At 40.5% G+C, this 19913-nt stretch overlaps 2 protein-coding genes across 9 annotated transcripts; one reads left to right on the forward strand and one right to left on the reverse strand.

The window, feature by feature from the left end:
- Positions 1–164: 164 nt before the first annotated feature.
- LOC116195978 (DNA-directed RNA polymerases IV and V subunit 2-like) lies at positions 165–6134 on the reverse strand. The gene is made up of 8 exons (XM_031525456.1): positions 5975–6134; positions 4851–5360; positions 4559–4771; positions 3214–4100; positions 2467–2758; positions 1360–2310; positions 935–1206; positions 165–808 (listed from the first exon to the last, which is right to left on the reverse strand). The coding sequence occupies exons 2-8, from the start codon at positions 5331–5333 to the stop codon at positions 307–309; spliced, it is 3600 nt and encodes a 1199-aa protein (XP_031381316.1). The 5' UTR covers positions 5334–5360; positions 5975–6134; the 3' UTR covers positions 165–306.
- A 4515-nt stretch (positions 6135–10649) lies between these two features.
- On the forward strand, positions 10650–19665 carry LOC116196473 (tRNA (adenine(37)-N6)-methyltransferase). 8 transcript variants are annotated; one of them, XM_031526212.1, is made up of 10 exons: positions 10650–10855; positions 10967–11094; positions 11645–11745; positions 12152–12347; positions 12444–12536; positions 12683–12742; positions 12823–12897; positions 13209–13289; positions 13884–14231; positions 19284–19665. In XM_031526212.1, exons 1-9 carry the CDS (start codon positions 10768–10770, stop codon positions 14208–14210), a joined length of 1149 nt encoding a protein of 382 aa, XP_031382072.1. In that variant the 5' UTR covers positions 10650–10767; the 3' UTR covers positions 14211–14231; positions 19284–19665. The 8 variants fall into 8 exon arrangements, with proteins under 8 accessions (XP_031382072.1, XP_031382068.1, XP_031382069.1 ...); XM_031526208.1 differs by having other exon boundaries at positions 16540–19313; XM_031526209.1 differs by having other exon boundaries at positions 16550–19313.
- Positions 19666–19913: the final 248 nt, after the last annotated feature.

The raw sequence follows: 19913 nt of genomic DNA on the forward strand, positions 1-19913 counted from the left end.
CACAGGCAATAACATCTCAGTAGACCAGTCTAATCCTGTATTATCTTCTCAATAAAGAGAATGATCTACCTAAGTCGCAAATCGTGTCCAGGAGCTTATAACTAACGGAATCTCGGGTAGTCCTAACTGTCAAGAAACTGCATGAATTGCGAAAGAGAGAGAGAGAGAGAGGAGCTAGCTGGGACATCTATTGATATCAACTTAGTGCAATTCTCCTTGCAACTTCAGTGCCTGATAGAAATCTACAAAAGGAACTATGATAACTTGAATACCTGATAAAGACCCATGAAATAAACTCCGATAGAGTCAACAAAGACGGGTGTCAAACTTGAGACATATCCCCATACTGAACAGCTCCTGGCACAGCAGCTTAGCTCCATATGGCACGTTCACCTTCACGATATCATCGGACGATTTACAGAACCTGCAGTGTGGTCCCCTGATCTTCCGACCACCAGGAAGAGCCCTCTGGATCACATTTGCAATGTTCTTGCACTTCTGGCAGATGTGCATCTGGGACGAGTCGCTGAGGGTGAAGAGCCGCTCGTGGAGGTTTGCCGAAGCCCCGTGGGCGATGAGGCAGTCCCTCTCCATCTCCCCAAACTTGATCCCACCGAAGCGTTTCCTATCGGCCACAGGCTGTCGGGTCAGAGGGTGAACGGGACCCGTGTTCCGGAACTTCACTTTGTCTTCCGCCATGTGGATCAGACGCTGGTAGAATGTGGGGCCAATGAAGATGAGTGACTCCACTGGCTTGCCCGTCCGACCATCGTACACCCTCTCATTTCCCCATCTCGCGAACCCAACTCTGCAAAAACATTATTCCAAATGAAGAGAGTCCCCAACTGAAGTAATCTCATGTAGTTAGGTTATTTTAAATGCTATGCAAGGAAATAAACTTGCAATTAGCTCAGGCAGTCAAATGACTACGAACCTGTGCAGTTGATTGGTGATGTCCTCGATGGATGGAGTGGAGAAAGGGGTGGCATATTTCACAGGCCCACCACATGCGATACCCTTTCCAAGGGCTGCTTCCAGAATCTGACCCGGTGTTTGCCTCGAGGGGAAGGCGTGTGGGTTTATGACAACATCAGGAACAATTCCTTGCCTCGTGAAAACAAAATTTTCTTGGGACTCGAGGAAACCGAGCACGCCCTTCTGCCCGTGCATGCTGGCAAACTTGTCGCCAAGGCACGGGGAGCGAACCTAATGAAAAGTATAACCAGTGGTAAGAGATTAAGGGATCAACTATTAGGCATGCACTTAAAGACCAAATACACGAGACATGTTTTGAACCAATAAAACTTCGATGCAGAATTTATGTGTAGGTCCAACATCTCCTACTAAAGAAAGGATTACCTGTCTAAGAGAAACAACAGCGTAGTTTTTCCCTTCATCATTAGCGGAGAGGACCACTTTCTGGACCATGCCTCGCTCAGTATGCTTGAGTTTTATACTGTGATCTGCCCCAGACTCAGCACACCTCCCGATGACAATATCACCACTCTGCAAGTTTGCTCCAACAAAGGGGAGGCCATCATCATCGAGACTGTCCACCCTCCCAATCTTACTCTGTATTTTTCCAAAATTGACAGAATCCTCAGGTTTCTTATTCTTCTGATAAGACTCCTTGTTGTCCACATCAGCCTTGTAGCTCCTGATGTGCTCTGATCGGAACATTCCACGCTCCAGCGAAGCCCGGTTCATCACCAAGGAGTCCTCTTGGTTGTACCCGAGATGGACATTGATGGCCACAATCGCATTCTGCCCATTGAAGTACTCAGGCTTAGGGATTGTCCCCTTACGAACAAGCGAAAGTTCCGGCTCTCCAAGACAGTCTGAGAGAAACGTCCGGAAAAGTGGCCTTTGTGGATAGTATAACTGGTGGGAGAGTGTGTCTACTCTGATGTTAGGATTTGTTGTTGAAAACCCAATGCCCTGCTGCGAATGCTTCTCAGATTCATAGAGGACTCTCCTCGCGTGATCGTGATTGGCAAATGGAATAATCCCGCAGCTCAGCCCCAACAAGAACGACATGTCAAGCTCACAGTGAGTGTACTTGACAGGATTCTTTGATTCTCTTTCCCTTAAAATGTATCGAATCCCCCATGCCGTGCAACAGTCTTCCTCTTCTTCTGCACCAATAAGCTCGATGATTCCCTTATCCAGCAGATTCTGGAAAGTGAAACTGCTGCCTTTGAGCGTTGGTATCTTCTTCAAATTCTCAACAACCAAAAGGGGACGAAGAACCCTTCCAGCATCTGAATACATGCGCACTTCTCCATGGTGTTCATCTCTCTTGATCTCCACCTACAAGTAGACAACATTTAGATAACCTTCATGTATTTTCAGCACGAATTGTTAGGAATACCATATTGATTTTAAAGGAACACGAACAGCGAGATAGAATGAACAAGTGGTGGACCATTTAAAGAGACTTATAAGTATGGATACTAAAGTTGATACCTCTGGGGGAATCTCCTTATGCCGCCGCTTGTTTCTGAGCTGAGTGACAAATGCAAGTGAATCTTCACAGACACCAATCCAGTCTCCATTCAGGAAAACTTTGACTTTGCCACACAGTGAAGTGGAAGTATCATCAACGACTCCTTGCATTCCCCAATCAAGCAGCTTTTCATACAGAGATTCAGATATATTAATTGTCACAAGCCCTGTAGCAGCCAAATTCTTGACAAGCCCACAGTTCTCGCCATCTGGTGTAGAGAGGAAGCAGACCTTGCCCCAATGTGAAGGGTGCCTGATGCCAGAATTAAGATCACAAAATCAAACTGCACTTAATAAACACTGAGCTGGAACTGATAGTAAGAGTGCAAGAATTAGTCTCTAACGTTTTGGATGGTGATGAAAGCGTACTAATAGATATAGCTCCAATTGTATTATAGAAGTTTAGCACTTGTCACCCATGAATAATAAGTTCCTATGGACTTACAGGCAACCTGATTACGCTTGCTTACAAGATAAATATGTTTCCTTCAAAGCTTAGTCAACTATCAAATAGACTACAATTAATCAGAGATACCTTCTAAACGTAAAAATTGCACAAAATTTAAAAGAGAAATCCATTGTTTTTTCTGCTTCCCATATTTGCTAGCCATGACCTAGAAGGCGTCTGACACCATCTTAAGCATGAAGTAAACAAGTTACAGAGCATAAAATGAACAAGTTATAGATATGACTATGTTGTATACTTACGGATAACGTGCATCTCCAACCTTCCCCGTATAGTTAACCTGCTGACGCAATTTTCTCATATCTGAAACCGTCTGCAACGGATTTTGCCTTCTCAGAGTTGCCACAACGCCTGAGATACGTTCTGCTTTGAAAGGATGTGACCAAGCTCCAGTAGAGAAAGCCCTTTGCAGACCATTTGTGATAATGGAAGCATCCAGATAATTTTCAATATCGCGAAGATTACGATCAGCATACAGGTCTCTCTGAATTGCCCTCAGCATTCGCCTTCGAGCATTAAGAATCTGCACTCTGATCTCTCTCTCTAGAAGCTCCCCAGCCATGTCCAACCTCTTGTTTTTGAAGTCATCCTTGCTGTCACATTTCCGTCGGCCAGTATAGGCCTCTAAGAGACACCTGACCATGTAGGCGAGAAAACGAGCCTTCACCTTGTTCCCTGCTCCACTTAGAGTAGGGAACAAGTAGTTGTTGAAGCATTCAGAGATTGATTCTGTAGGCGGGAACTTGCAGCTCTTAATATTTTTATCCACATAACTTAGTGCTTTCCCTGCTCTACGGAAGCCCTCACACTTCTCATCTGCCTCATAAATGGAAGCTAAGAGCACATTGGAGACTCTGGAATCATCATGCCCATAATCAATCAAGTCGACAACTTCTTTATCTGATTTTACGCCTAGCGCAAAAAATAATATCCATAGCGGTATTTCTGTTGACAGAAAATAGATGGTGAGGACCTTCTCACCCCCTTTAATGTCTTCAACTTGAGAATTCCCAGAAAGCTTAATATACAACCTTTTCCTCTTCCATGCAGATCTGCATGCAATTGTCCACCCCTGAGTGTTTGAAATCCAGAGCTTCTTCAAGCTGATCTGCTCTTGGGCAATAAAGGTCTGCCAAAAAAAGATGCATTATCATAAAACTCTAGTGTTAACAACTGTCAATACTAATCAAAATTACACGCATACTGTGAAAGAAGCAAAAATGCACTCTAAACAAGACCCACTATACAATAGCCACGGGAACAAGCCAGTAAGGCGATTAGGAACCAGAGAGACTGAGTTCATATCGAACACAAGAAAAGCTACATCTGATGTCAATATTGAGTTTAGAACTAAATATTGCTCAAATTTGAAAAGATACAACTATACGATTGAGCACATGCAATAGTAAGAGAAACAAGATCAACTAATGAGCCTGTGAAAACATTCTTGCCTAAACAATTAATTATGTCCAAAGCCTAGCACTGTGGAAGATTTACTTAGAAAAGAGATCATTTAGAAAGGACAACCTCAAGTGTTTACAAGCAACACATCTACTGTAGAAGAAACTAGATGATAATTTGTCGCACCTTTTCAGCACCCTTGACGATGAAATAACCTCCAAGGTCAAAATCACAATCATCCTTCTCAGCACCACTCATCCAGCACAGATCAGATTTCACCATGATAGGTATCCTCCCAGCCAACACCTCTTTCGTTTCTTCAAATACTGGCTCATGCTGAAGGGACTGTTCCTTCCCAGTTTTGAACTTATCACTACTCACAAGTTTCGGAATGTAGACCTGATAAAGGCAGAATAGAATTTATCATTTTCAGAGGTATTAAGAATCCTAAATGCATTGCAAAACCACTGTAACTCACCCGGATAGACACAGTGACCTTCATTCTCGAGGCATATGTCATGTTCTGGAGACGAGCATGCCTCGGTAATACATCAAGATACCCTTTTCCACTCTCAGCTAGCTTATCACCTGCCCAAAACTGAGGCTTGTCGATGGTGACCTTCCCAAACCGCACCACGGCGTGCTTCCATTCAGCGTCACCCTTCCGAGAGGGATCGTATCCAGGCTCGATTTCAAGATCGCCAAAGTCGTCGATGACCCGTTGGATTCCGTTTCGGATGAAGTCATTGAACGAGTTGATCTGATGACTGATCAGGCCATACTGATCAAAGAATGCCGTTGCTGCCTTTCTAGTGAAATCACGTAGAAAGGGCTCTCCGAGGTCGCTTATGGCATCAATAGCTGCCATCTCATCATCATCATCATCCTCGTCATCAAACTCGTCGTAGTCAATGTCCATTCCATCTCCATTAAGAGGTATCACATCCGAAGTCTTAGCCATTTCTTCTTCTTTTTTTTTGGCAACTGCCTGCACAGATACAAAAGATGAAAATCATATCATGTTTTCCTACTTCACGTGTTCATTCACTGCAGCTGCTAATAAGAGAACCTCAGCAAGTAATCACAACACAATGTACTTCTCTTTGGGCTTCGTCCAACCACAACATCAACCTAGACCAAGCTCGGTTAAGCCACACTCTCAGTTTAACCCGCAACATAATCACATAAAAGAAGACAGTGGCAAGCTCAGAGACACTTTTAAAGCCAGGACGCAAAGGCTTGTTCATTCGACAATAACACATGAAAATGCCCAAGAAAACACACACTTTCATAAGTCAAATATCAGCTCATGAGTAGAGAGGTAGCCCTTTTGCCCCCCACCCGGAGAACGCATAAACCTAACATTTAGCCCTCATATGAATGTTGTACTACCTCATGCACGGTTCTTCAGCGACCCAAAACCCAAACGATCACCTCAGGACTCGCAACCTGGTCATTCACTGAGCAGAAACCCAAACAGAAATCGACAAAACATCCACAAATTCTTCACCACTTCGTTGATTTTTTTTTTCTCCGTCAAACAAATCCCAATGCAGGAATCAAACACAGCTAAAATGAAGAAAACAGAGAAGCTCCTTTCACCTTGCGCCAGAGAGGGAGAGGGCGGAGGGCAGTGAGGAGAGTGGTCAGAGGAGAGTGTCGTCGTCGTCGTCGTCGTCGTCGTCGTCTGACCGTACACGAGAGGAAGAAACGCAGCAGAGAGGAAGACAACACTCACAGCAGAGCGTATAATGATGAAAAAACAGAGAAGTTCTTTTTTTTTTTTTTAATTTTATTCTTTTTTCTTTTGAAAAGAGGTAGATTTTTTAATTTTCGTTTCTGATCCTTCATCTTTCATTTGGGCCAATTTGCTCCTCAAGCTTATGATTATTGTTTTATTAGGGTTCTCCAAATAGTTGCTCCTAAGGAAAAGGTACGCTCTCATACTCCATCCAAGTTAAATTCAAGATAAACATTTTATTTTGTCTTTTAAAAAAGTTTGGTATTCATCAACAACGCATGTTTGGATTCGATTTCTTGAATTGTTTAGACGGAGGGATTCCAAGGGAAAGAATGAAGATGACTCGAATAGAGAATGTTTAGGTTGTGTTTAATTTTATAATTAAGTAGTGTTGAGTTTTGATTTTAATTAGTTTGTAATGATTGTATTGTTAAATTATAAGAAAAAAAGTGTGAAAATCTAATGAATAATTGAGAAAAAGTAATGATTATGTTGTTGAATTGTGAAAAATGTAATGAATAGTTGAGAGAGTTTAGTATTAAAAATTAAATTGAATGGTAAAAAAATTGAAAAAAAATAGTAATAATTATGTTATTGAATTGAATATAAATGAAGTACAATTAATTTTTTAATCAAACGGCCCTTACTCCTCCAAATCCCGGAGGAACAAGTAACGTTTTCCTTCCTAATACTTTCCTTTCCTAACGTGGGTCGAAAATTGTCCCCAAAATTAAAGTTATGGGCCTCGAAAGTCCAACCCACAATACTTCTGGGAGCTCTCTCCTATACTATACATGAATAAATTCTCTCTCTCTTTCAATAAAACGCCCATTACACAAATGGCTAAATTGTCCGTCAGACAGGAAAATCGGAAAACCCTCTCTATTTTCCCACTTTGCAGGTAATTGGATCGTGATTTGGATATCGAATATAGCGAATTTTACCCCCTCATCATTCCCGATCATTGGTCCAAGCGTTGCTGAATTTCTCCGAGTGCGTTTGGTTTTAGAATTAAAGTAATTTTGATTTTGATTGTGGAAAATGACAAATGAAATGATATTATAAATTTGACTTGGGAAACGTGTATTGTTGTTGTGTAGTGGGTAGAGTTAAAATGAAAATCATGATTCTAAAATCAAATTCTAAAACCAAACGGTCCTCCATAACCAAATAATGGAGATGAGCTCATTCCCAAGCCATGGTTTTCTTATGCAAGCCATATTCGGCGTTGCCTCAAACCCCCTTATTTACCTTTTCATTTTCTTGTTTAAGTTGATGGACCTCTTTCCTTATAATCAAAAGCAAACTTTTTATTGAGGAAGGGGATTTAGTACAGTAACATAAATTGCCATCCAAAATCATGAGGGCTCAGTTTTGATTCTCGTCAATGGGACTTTCGTGCCCTTTTATTTCTTCCGGATTAGCTATTAATATCAATACCATTGTTCGTGGGATTAATATTCGGACACAAGTTTAGTATTGGAAATTAACAATACCTCCAATCGAATCTAAAGATCCTCGCGTTGTCCGATAAGTACATCTGTAATCGATGGAACATTATGAGTAGCTACCTTAAATTGAAGAACAAACTTAAATATTACAACTTAGAACACTTTTAATACCTCACGATCGAGAAGGGGAAAAATAGAGAAAGAAATATATATATATATTTTAAAAAAAGAAACACCAAGCAGCTCCAAGCATAAACCAGACATGAAATACTAATTCACTCTTTATTACGACTAGCATAAGTTTTTTTTTGCTTGGTCTTACGACTCTCATAAGTAGATTCACTACTCGTTAAAATGTTAATAATTTCACGGGTTGGTGGGAGGAGAAGGGAAGGGGAAGTATGGCACGACCGGATTATTTGGGGTGGTCGGAAGGGAAGGGATCCCCGGGAAAGTGGGCGTAATAGGTGGTGGCAGTCGATACTCCGGGCGGTCTGTAAACGGAGGGAACGGCGCTGGAAAAGTAGGGAAATTCAGGAGGCGGCGGGTCGTGGTGATTGACGTAGCCATGCTTGAGAGTGACACCAGAACTACGAGGAGGGATGCAATGGTGGTCTGGGAAGCTGCCATAGTTGATCAGTCGATATCGATGACTATGATTTGGGAATGTTAATGTCGTGGTATTGTGTGGTGGAGACAACTGACAAGGGACGTATGTTTGGGCATTTTATAGTGAAATTGGAGCCTGTGAGTGTACAGTAATCAATAAAGAGTAAATGTTAGCCTCTAAGTTTGGTGAAGTTGGTTTTTATTTTTTATTTTTTTGAACAATCAAACATACCTCTTTATAATCGGAAAATATATATATATATATATATATATATATATATTTACGGACTATAGCACAATAATCTACTTCCTCTCCGGATTGATTCTAAGTGATTAACAATGTATGCCACGCATTCATAAGAACTACTTCTCGCGGCTTGCCAGCAAGGGATTCGAACTCGAAAGCTCAAGGCAATAGGTAACTTCCTCATCTTCTAAGACAGCGTTTTATTTGCAGCGAAGAAGTCGGGCTTTTTCCGAGCTTATTATTAACGATACCATAAAGCTCGCTTTCGTAGTTTCTCGAAAATATTCCAGGATTCTCGGCCAGATGACTCCATCCTATAGCGTCAGATGCATTGGAGAACATGTTCCGAGCTCGGATATGATATAAAATGTAGATACATATATATGGAGTAATTGGATCGATTCAAACAATGAACCAAATTAATATATAAGGTAGATTTTAGCCATTTCCGAAACATATCCTTTGCGAAAGTTATATATCACCGCTATATTAACAGTGTCGGTAGACTCCAACCGGCTGATTTTGAATAGAACCTATACACCATTACACATCCCGAATTGGAAGAACGATATGGCTTTTGCTCTGAAATGGCATTAACTGCCACCAGATATGGTTGCCTTCGTCGGTTCGAGTTAAAAGTACACTGTTAAGTTGCAGTACTAGCCCGTGGAGTCGTGAATAGGTGAGTTTCATCAATGACTTGTACGTATTTCAAGAATTAGTCTGGTGGTTCAAGGAATCAATCGCACATCCCCGATCGGTGGTCGGATAGGATGATCCGGGACAATTCTTACTCTCAACTGAGTTTGCCCTGTCTCTAAGCCAAATCAAATGAAGAAACAGATATCTTGAGGAATAATAATCTGTAGTGCCAAGTCTATGTATCGTACGGGAGGGAAGCTGTAGGAAAGGCCCGGGCGGAGCGCTTATAACTTGAGAATCGATCAATCGTTCGACGGAGAATGCACCGAGACGGAGAAGTGAGAAATTGAGGAAAAGGGTTTTCCTATATGTGAGGTGAAGTTCGTCTTGCTTCACTTGTGTTTCCTTTGATCAGTTTTAAAAACCTCAATTAAACCATAACAAATAAGATTTCTTCTCTATTTGGGGCAATGTAGACTCCATGAATAGAAGTAGAGGATCATTTTAAGGACGTGAATTAACTTCCTCCATTAAAGCCAGTACCTTAACATGATATACACACATGTAACTCCAAGGGATTTGGCCTAGTGGTTAATGAGCACCCAAGTTTGCTCCGAGACCGGGGTTCGAATCCCCTTGGGGCCACCGGAGCGCCTTTGGCGTGATTACCCGCTCCGTGCGTCGTCGGGGGTTCACGGATCCCCGGGGATTAGTCGGGCGAAGCCTGGACACCCCGGGTTAGCAAAAAAAAAAAAAAAGATATACACACTTGTAAGTAAGTACGAATACGAACATCGAGTCCTACCAAGATAAATTAGGAGAGTTCTTAAAAAATGCGGACGTGAATATGGTCCAAAAGTTGAGGTACCATACAAACATTTACAAGAAACATTGAAATCAGAGGATCTTTCGTGTACTTTGCGCTAAACACGCGATGAAATTGTATGTTCAACAAACATCTGTTAGCAGCTAGGATGCTCCCGCGCGGCGTGCATTGTGTACCGGGCGCTTTTCTACTTTACATGTTGAAATTTCTATAACGAAAGAGTATGAGAAGATTGAACATATAGGGATTTCGATGGAACTGTGGTTTGCCATGCTCGTATACTTTGATATAAGTATGCATCGAAGGTTTGGTTTGAGTCGGTCTTCCAAGGGGATATTCAAAACCCACGCAGAGGTTGCTCTAAAAGCTAATCACCGCAGATGAGTTTGCGAGGGCCAACGACACGAGCAACAACAAAGGGATGGGCGGGATAACCGATTCAAATCTTTCCCGGCAGCAGAAAAGAGTGTACAAAATCGATTTTAATAATGTTGAGGATTGTGCCGAAGGGTGTGATTGAGCTTAAACTGCTCACGACCCGAGCTCAAGTCGAGGCTGACAATCGAGCAACTTTTGCAGTCCATGATAAGGTCTGGTATTGAGTGAAGCTGGTGCAAGTGGAACGCCTCTGTGACACTATGAGAGGCCCAAGTTCAGCCCATGGGCTGGTCTTGGCTAGTCATCGGCCCAATTTTAAGCCCCTGAAATGCTCTTCGAAGGTAAGACGATGCGATAAGACCCGTTTCGGGCAAGTCCGGGCACTCTATTTGACCCGGCCCGGCTGGGAAGACACAGAGAGAGAGAGAGAGAGCACATCGGCGGCGGCGGTGCTTCCTGGGGACGGACCGGGTACTGCTTGCAACTGGAAAGTTCATCTCAATGGCTTCCAATGGAAGCTCGAAGTGCCTTCTGACTCTCACTCTCTCCATAGCTCTCACTGCGATCTCAGCTTCTACTGTACTCTCCGGTACTCTCTCTCTATCTCTCTCTCTCTCTCTCTCTCTCTCTCTCTCTCTGCTTCTTCCTGCGCGAGTGAGTTTGAAGAAATGTATGTGAAACTTGCTTGATGTTGTCACAGTTTATTTGCTGAGAAGCAGGAGAAGATCGAGGCAGCTGAGATCGAAGGTGCGAGAGCTGGAAGCTTCTCTCAGCTCCGCCCTTGAAAAATGCGCCGCCGAGAGGCAAGGCCGTGTTCGAGCTCAGCAGGTTTGTTTCCAAGACTCCTCGATTGGTTCCACCGTCATTACAAGTCAATGTTTCGCTTGTTAGCTACTGGTTTCCTGCACGTTGGAGAACCGTACTTGTCCTCAATGTTAATGTCGTCTTTCCGAACTTTTTTATGAGCAATGATTTCATTTTACCCTTGGACATTGTCTTAGGTTGTTGAATGGAAGAAGCGGTGTGAAGATAGATAGAAAAAAAAGTGTTCTAACAGAAAATTCGGACTTATGTTGGTTCTGTTATAAGCTTATGTGTTTTGTCAGCTAAATAGATAACTTGTTGTTTATCTCGAATTTTACAAATGTGGAAAAGCCGAATTGGACTGAAAATTTCGACAATGAAGTTAGTACCTGAAATCGATGCAATAGTATATGTCTGCTTGTGTCTCTGTGCTGTGTTTACTCAATTTGAAGCTGCTTAGGCCACCAAGACCATAAACTCGAATTTGAATTGATTTCGGTCTTCGGCTAATTTATTTCCGCTTTTACTAATCTGTCTTTTTTTTTCTCGATTTCTTAAACCAATTTCATGCTAGGCCTTGAGGAAAGCAATTGCAGAACCTCAGGCTGACAATTTGGAGTCAACATCATACCCCATGAGGCCTATAGGTGTTGTGAAGTCATGCTTCTCCACGAGGTAAGAGTTGGATATGGATTAATAAGTATCTAGTCTATTCCTTCATCTGGGTTTTCTCAATTCGTGCTATTTGGGCCACTGTGATGATAAATTGTCAATGCCAGGTTTTATATTCTTTGAGATTTCTCTTTTCATTAAATAATAATGCACGAGGTTAAAGTATCGTAGCTTACTTGGAGAACCTAGTGCAGTTGAATTGCCCATGTTATATGTTGGAAGGTAAGTTGGTTTGTAGAAAGGTGGATTATGTATTTCACTAACGTGCTATGCCCCTGTCGTTAAATGTGAAGTCTTATTCATGGGCTCGTTCACGTGGATTGGTTTGCCACATTTCTCGTACAGCACTTACTGTCTCTCGGAAAGTACATTGGACATATCAACATATTTTCACGTTTCACCTTCTTAGGAATGGGACACCACGGCAGCCTTTACTTGTACCCCTTGCTAGAGCATCTTTGATATTTGATGCATCTAGAGTACCTCCAGCATCACTTGAGGGCCTCGAAGAGTATTCTCATTGCTGGATAATATATGTATTCCATCTCAATACAGATTTGGAGAAGTTATGGAAGCATCCGGCAAGATCAAAATTCAAGGCAAAGGTTTGTGGCCTAGCAATCCAATGAAGAGTTTAAGAAGGTTCCTGCTGGTGATGGTACCCTCTTTTTTCTTAAAATTTTTTTTGGCTCAATATGCAGGTAAGAGTACCGAGATTAAAAGGTCGAAGGATAGGAGTCTTTGCTACTCGATCTCCACATCGACCATGTCCAATAGGACTTACAATTGCAAAGGTAAAGACGGCTTTCTTTGTCAAACATTAGCAATCAGCATGAATGATCACCTTCATAAATGTCTCATCAAATTTCCAGAGCAATGGGAGTAACTTGTTCTAGAGTTTGTACAATATATTAATCACACTATCTTCCTTGTTCTCTAGGTGGAGGCAGTCAAAGGCCATATGGTTTTACTTTCAGGTGTAGATCTAGTTGATGGAACGGTAAGTTTCTTGTCTTTCATACGCTGAGAAATGACTATCTTCTTTAATTGCACACTTACATGTTTGAATGTATCGAGCAGCCAGTACTGGATATCAAACCTTATGTACCATACTGCGACAGCATACCAGGCGCCACCGTGCCTAAATGGTTGATGGTAATCTTCTATCTACCTGCTCCTATCCATGCAGAGCTACAATGTAGTTCATCATCAGAATTTTCCTTCTGAAATCGTCAATCACACCGAGTGTTGCTAGATCCCAGATATAGTCTTCATTGTTAAGGATCTCGCGTTGCGCCTGATGCACTGCTAAGGCTTTTATGGAATTGTAGGATATTCATGTTGTTGATGCTTGGTACATTATTTATAAAAGTAAAACTAGGGAACTTTTTACAATTCGACTCCATATTGAACTCTTGTTTATGTCGACACTGGTGTAACTGAGATTAATAACTGATTTTGGACAGGGGGACAACTCACTGGTGGTTGCTTCTGTTAATTTTTCTACCGATTTCTTTGCAACACTCTCTGATAGTTGGGCTACTAAAGTGAGTTTTCTTCTTCCTGAACAAGTTATCTCTATCTGGCATAGTGTTCATGCTGAATTGCAAGTAATATCGCGAAAGTAATACTCAATTATCATGGGTGAATTTCTTAATACATATGTAGCTTGCTAGGGTTTTGAATGATATCTTCATCATTGATATAATTTTTTCACTTAGTCTTTTGGCTTTAGCTGTTCAGTGAGAGCCATCATGAGGATGCTAACTAGCCTGATAGTTGCAGTACTTGCTTTCATCTTAGGATTGACTCCCCAAAACAATATTAATAATTATTAATAAAAAAAGTGAAAAACTTCAGTTTTGCCCCATGATATTTATGTCTTGCTCATTTGTTTTCAGGTTTAGATTTCTCCACTCCCTTTGCTGTTACCTGTTATTACTTCTGTGCTGCCACGTCTTTCGCAGGTTTTTGTGTAGGGTGGATACATAGATACATATATTTTCATTTTTATTCTTTTCTTTGGTATATTGGTACAATGCTTCCATTAATTGCACCATTGAAGTTCTAATTGCTGTATAAATTTTCTTGGATTTTCATTTTTTTCATTAAAAAGTTTCTTTTTCTTTTTAACCTTTAAGGCGATCATTTATCAGGGCAGAACATCACTCTATGCATCTCCTGATGACTTCCAAAAGTTGATCAAGGAAGTCCTATCCTGGGACATTCGGTCAGTATCTCAAAGGAACTATCCCCACGATTCACTCACTAAGGCTAGTAAACATGCAGAGTTGAGCCAAGACTCTGAAGAAGAAGGTTCTGATGAAAATGAGAGAGTTGCTGCAAGTTGCGGTGACATTCTTTATCACCTTTTGTTGGAAGGACTCGACATCTCATACAGGATCGACAGCAATGGCAATGTCTTTGTGGAAAAGGCAACAGTTCCCAATGACACGCCAAAAGAATGAGCGGCCCAGCATTTTTCCCAGGTATGTTATGATAAGATATGAATTAGATACCTTAACATTGGATTAGATTTTTGTCCTATCATTATTATGATAAGTTCATCAGTGATAGAATATCTAATTATAGCTTAGGTTAGTTCCACCTGGCGATGATGCAAACTAAAATCTAATCCATATCTTATCATAACATACCTGTGAGTCATCAATCCCATTATCCTCTGTGCCCATAACTAAAATCTATCTAATGCTATCCAGTGTCTTTAGGAATATCTACTGTCTGAAACAGCGGTCTTGTCACTTGTGTGCAGCTTCATGCTACATTTACTACAGGCAAGTATGATTTGAAAATATGAACAGATAATGATGGAATATATAAGTCATGTGGAGGATTTGGTTCTTGATATGGTGATACAGCATTAGAGGTTCTTGTTGTCGACACAATAGTTAAAAGGGTTAGTACTTATCCCAAAAAAGGGGTGGTTATCATGTAAGTTTTTGCTGAACTATCATGATGGGCTCAGATTCATAAGTCAAGCTGTGGCATAGTCATATAAATCCATGATGTGGTTATGTATGGATATCCTTTTTCGAGGTTGACAAAGAGCCAATATTTAATCTCTATTTGACCAATCTAATTCCCATAACAACGGCTTAGTGGTGCGCGACAGAGATTCTTGTTATATTATGAGAGCTCCATAACTTAACAGTTCTGAAGGATGAAAACAGACGACTTTTTATATCAAGGATGGTGCTATTTCCCTCGGGGCAATGTCAGTCATTCCCCAGCTTATTGCATTTAATCGAAGTGGATACTTGTTCTTGATGGTTAGGTTACCTTGTTGAGTGCCTGCTAACCAATTCACGAGGGTCCTGCTTTTCCTTGGAAGAAATTATCGCTCCCCAAGATTTCTCCAGCAAGATAGGGAAAAACTGCCTTGGAGGCTGGAATAGAAATAGGCCTCAATGACTTTCTGAAATTCTTCCCTGAGTTCATCAAAGCCCCAACAATAACAGATGCTAGTTCTGCTAAACCCAGCTCCGGTCTAATTAAGTTTAGGGGCTTTCATTTCAGGCTCTAACTCAATCTTGTGGTGGATTACCCTCCTAGGGGGGCACTTGGCAACACACTTGTGGGCCATGATATCGCCAAATACCTGAAGTACTTGCTGCGCTTTATATTTAGACTGTGCTGCAACCTTTCTTCAAATTAAAATGTGACATTGGCCAACTTATCATGGTCTATCTTTGGAAATTGCTGTTGCGGTCAAATTATTTTTCTGACAGAAGTTATTAATTTATTTTAATATTCAGAAAAGCAAAAAAGAAAAAAGAAAAGTAGAGAGAAGAATGGCAGCTGTGAGTAAACTAGGGCTTCTTTGGCCTTCATATAGCCAAAATCAGTTTACTAGTAGGTTAAATATCTCCTAGATGGAGGATTAGTTGATTATGGAAGTCCAATGATGGTCTTGATGAAGCTGCTGGGTACTGGAGGTTACTCGATGCCTTAATCATGGCTGAACATCAATTTTTCAGTGGCTAAATTCGCAATCAACATGCTAGTCTTGGTCATGTTGTTAGTCCTGCATCCAGGAGAGAATCAAGGAATGCAGATTTTGGCATGAACGATACCGGGCCTACCCTTAGAGGCTGTGCTAGTTTCCAGTTGCCATGTCTCCTTTTCTTGACTTTCATTTTTGCCATGATAAAGTATTGGGTTGAAACTAAATGGTGCTCTTAGAGCACTTGTTAAGGTTTACCTTTTGCATTATACAAAAAAAAAAAAGGTTTACCTTTTGCACCACGATCTTCAGAAGGTAAACTGAAAGTGTGAATTTTTTCACTTTTAAATTTACTTTCAATGCGTTTTTCACCATTTATGTCATAGAAAAGGTGAACCTTAACAAGTGCTCCAAGGGCACCATTTAGTTATTAAAATAATAATTGTCAAAAAGTAATTTGACCCCAATCTCCCAGAAGGACTTACAGATTTAAGTGTGTCCTGATCAACTGAGAGAAAGCACATAAGATAGGATAGCATGAGAAAAACACAAGGCTTGTGAATCAGAATATTTTTCATTTGGAGGCTGGTCCTTCTGGTGGTTGTCAATGAGTGTGTTGTCACTAGCTGTGATCTGCAGAAAAAAAAAATATATATATATATATATAAATAAATAAATAAATAAAATGCAAATTATAGAAGAATAAAGGCTGATCTGATGGTGCTGGTCGAGGGCAGGGGCTAGCTGCCACTGATGCTTGGTTTGCATTGTATCGGGGGTTTACGATAGACGATATTGCATTGGCCTCCCTTAATTTGCAAATTTGGGTTAAGCTGTGGGCAGGAGTGGGTCGGAGAGGTGATGGAGGTGAAAAACCAACAATGGAGAAGCGGTTCAAATTTCATAGTGGCTGAGATGAAGGTGAAGCAGGTTGCCTGAGGAAGACGATTGAGGTGGTGAAATGTGAAAAATTATGGCTGGACTTATAAAAGAAAAAGTTGAAAACTGTGAAGTATAAAGAATTTCAATCATTATATTTGTGTCATGTCATTATGATTATCCCATTTCTTTGTCCAGTTCAATCATAATTTATGCTAATTATATGTGAAGTTAAGATTACTATTGATGAATCTTGAAACGAGACATGTACCGTAGCCATCGAAGGAAACTAGATAGGTCGATCAAAATGAATTCTTGTTTTGACTGGACAGTAATAATATGGCTGTGATCTGTCATTACGTGCAACTATCTCCACTCTAGAAAGAAAATATATCAATATAGCTTTTTTCTCGATATCTTTGATTAATTTGGGGCTTACTTTTATGAACCAATGAAATATGTATCGTTTGACAGATAAGAAATTGTCCTTCACTTTATATAGACGAACGAACTGGTTCAATAATTAATATGCCCTTTTTCATCAATTATGTAAGAGTTAAATCCTTTTGAATCATCAGAATATCCAAACTTATTTCTCCCTTTGAATAGAGGATATAGCAATTTCTTTTGGATTTATCAATCTAAGCAAGAGACAATATACTTTGATATTATTGATCATTCTTTGATTTAAATGCATAAAACTGGTGCAAGATCTAGTACATTATGATGATAGCAAATTTAAAGGACATAAAATAAGAGCTAGTTGAAAATTGTTTAATTTTTCGAAGATAATTGAAGCGAGGAATTGCAAAAGAAACAAGATTTGCTCCTCTCAATTCTTTTGGGCAAATGTCATTACTCTAATCACGATAAAATCTCTTTTTAAAGTATTTTTATTATCTGCTATTCATGTAGTTGGGTTTTGACGATAAGTTATTTCTTGGATTGACCATGATTAGCAAATTTTTTATTGACCTAGTAAAATGCTGGTGCTGATTGTAATTTTCTATCTTTTCATCAAGATTTCTTCTTGAAGTAATTCCCTTTAATGTCAGTCATCATTGTAGGAATTTGCCATCTGTGAGGCTCTTCTGAAATAATTTCTTTTCTAAATTTCTAATAATTAGTTTCTGTGGTGACAATATAGTACTGCTGCTGTATCCTAGAATATTCAGCCTAGTGTAATTGAACAAAAGAAAAATGTCTACAGAATAATAGAGGTGGCACAAGAAACAGTTCAATGTGGGTACTGTTAAGAAGTTTAAGGCTGTCTTGTTAGTCATTCCAGCCCTGCCGGTTCTATGGAAAGTTCTTGTCTAGACCTGGTGGAAAAGGATTTCTTTACATTAAGCTTATTACAGATGTTAATGGTAGTAGGCCTCGCATTTATTACGCTAGAGCTGATACTAATTAACGGTTGTGATTGGCTTGGTGTGAAAGAATCTTTTCACATCCGGTCTAGGGAAGAATATCCCGGAATCTAGGTGTTCCCCTGCAATATAATTTAATGGCCATTTTCACATGCAAGCTCACTGGCTTTAGGAGGCGGTTTTTGGAATCCGTGATTGGTCTGATTCATGGTAACAAGCTGTCGTGCTTAAAAGAATCAGTATCTCGCGGATTTGATGTTCATTTATGGAAAATTATCTGACCCCATCCCCCGGACAGTCTCTTGTACCTTCGGAGCTGTCGGATCTACACTGAGAGGTTGGGGGCAGTGCAGATCTGACGGTCCCGGAGGTACAAGGGACCATTTGGGGGATGAGACCATAAGATTTTCTGTGCATTTGCTTACCAGTTTGGAGGAGAAGACGAGAGCAGATTGGTCTGGAATTAAGATATGGAGAAAGTTTGGTGTTTAAATGAATAGGAGTTCTGGGAGGGCCCTTCAAGAACATGATCATTGCAGGGATATGTTGGTGGTTACTTTTAAATGATTAATGTTGATTGCTAGTGCAGCTGGGATATGTCATAAAGAGTGCTTCTGTGTATCACTACCCGGAGCTAGGAATATGGGAAAAGCGGAACGCAATTGATAGAATTTCTCAACTGTTATGATGTCAATTGAACTCAACAAAGCCTGTGAGTTTGTTTTTGCTTTCATCGAAGGTTAATGCCATTTCTTAACTTGAAGGAATTGGGCACCATAACAGTTGAAGGAGAAGGGCTCCGGCCTGCAGTTTCACCACGACCGTATGTATCATCTGCACTATGTTACTTAACTGAGATGGAAAGTTTGTGGACAACAATCGATAGCTGTGGACGATTCCTGAGAACCGAACATGAATCTGATTGTTGTGGAGAAAAGCCATATTGTTCCCCATAGCAAAGGTGGTTTGTGTGGAAAGCTAGGAGTTATAGACAACCAACTGCGTCTGTTTTGTCCGTAACTTTCTTGTCTTGGTTATCTGGCATATAATGGAGATCCTTAACATGGCTGAGATGCTGAGTTCTTGTCTCAGCTGAGCATCTCACCTGGTTCGGTTCTTGTTGAGCCATCAGCCTAGGCGGCCTTTGTAAACAGAAAAGGAAAAACACATAGACTAGTCATTTGGTATTGCGAAGTAGGAATAATGTAATTCGACATTGTGAGTTTCTTGTTTTCCTTTTGTCCTTCCAATTTCGTTTCTGTGTCATTTTTCAATGGTGTGCTAAAAGGGCTGTAAAGGTTTTATTCTGATGATGCATGCAAATGCAGATGTTGGTTAAGACATCTTCATGAGTTGTATACTGGGATCCATGAGATGTCACTAGAATAGATTCAGATCCTCAGAGGAGGTGACTTGCCGGCTCGTAACAAATTCAGATTGGTCGAACGGATAATGGAAAAATAGAACCGTTGGATGCTCTTACGGCCATCTGCTGCACCGCTGCAGCACATTACGAGGTGGGAAGGGATGGTGTGGTCTGTCAATTTCTGAAATTGGTTGAAAGGCTGCGGTATTTGAAGCGAAGTTTGTTTAATTAAATGGGTGGGCAACCGGAAGTCGCAGCCATTAATTGATAGATGAGTTATGAAGGACAACTACTTGAATCTATTGTGGACGAAGGGGCAATGTCCCCTGCCCTACTTTGTCGCATCAGTTTGTTTTTGGCTTAATTATCTAAACAAGCACGATCTTTATATATATTTTTAAATATAGCACGACTTTTGAAAAATAACAAAGAAATGTATGACTTTTGTATTTTTTTCCTAAATATATAACACGATATTTGGAGAGTAGTATATAAAGGTATGATCTTTGCACTTTTTTTTCTCAATAGAACATAACTTTTAAGTTGAGTTGTGCATTTAGTATAATATAAATTATTCAGTCAAATTATAACG

The sequence above is a fragment of the Punica granatum genome, chromosome 2 (assembly GCF_007655135.1).
Source record: "Punica granatum isolate Tunisia-2019 chromosome 2, ASM765513v2, whole genome shotgun sequence".
Taxonomy (NCBI): domain Eukaryota; kingdom Viridiplantae; phylum Streptophyta; class Magnoliopsida; order Myrtales; family Lythraceae; genus Punica; species Punica granatum.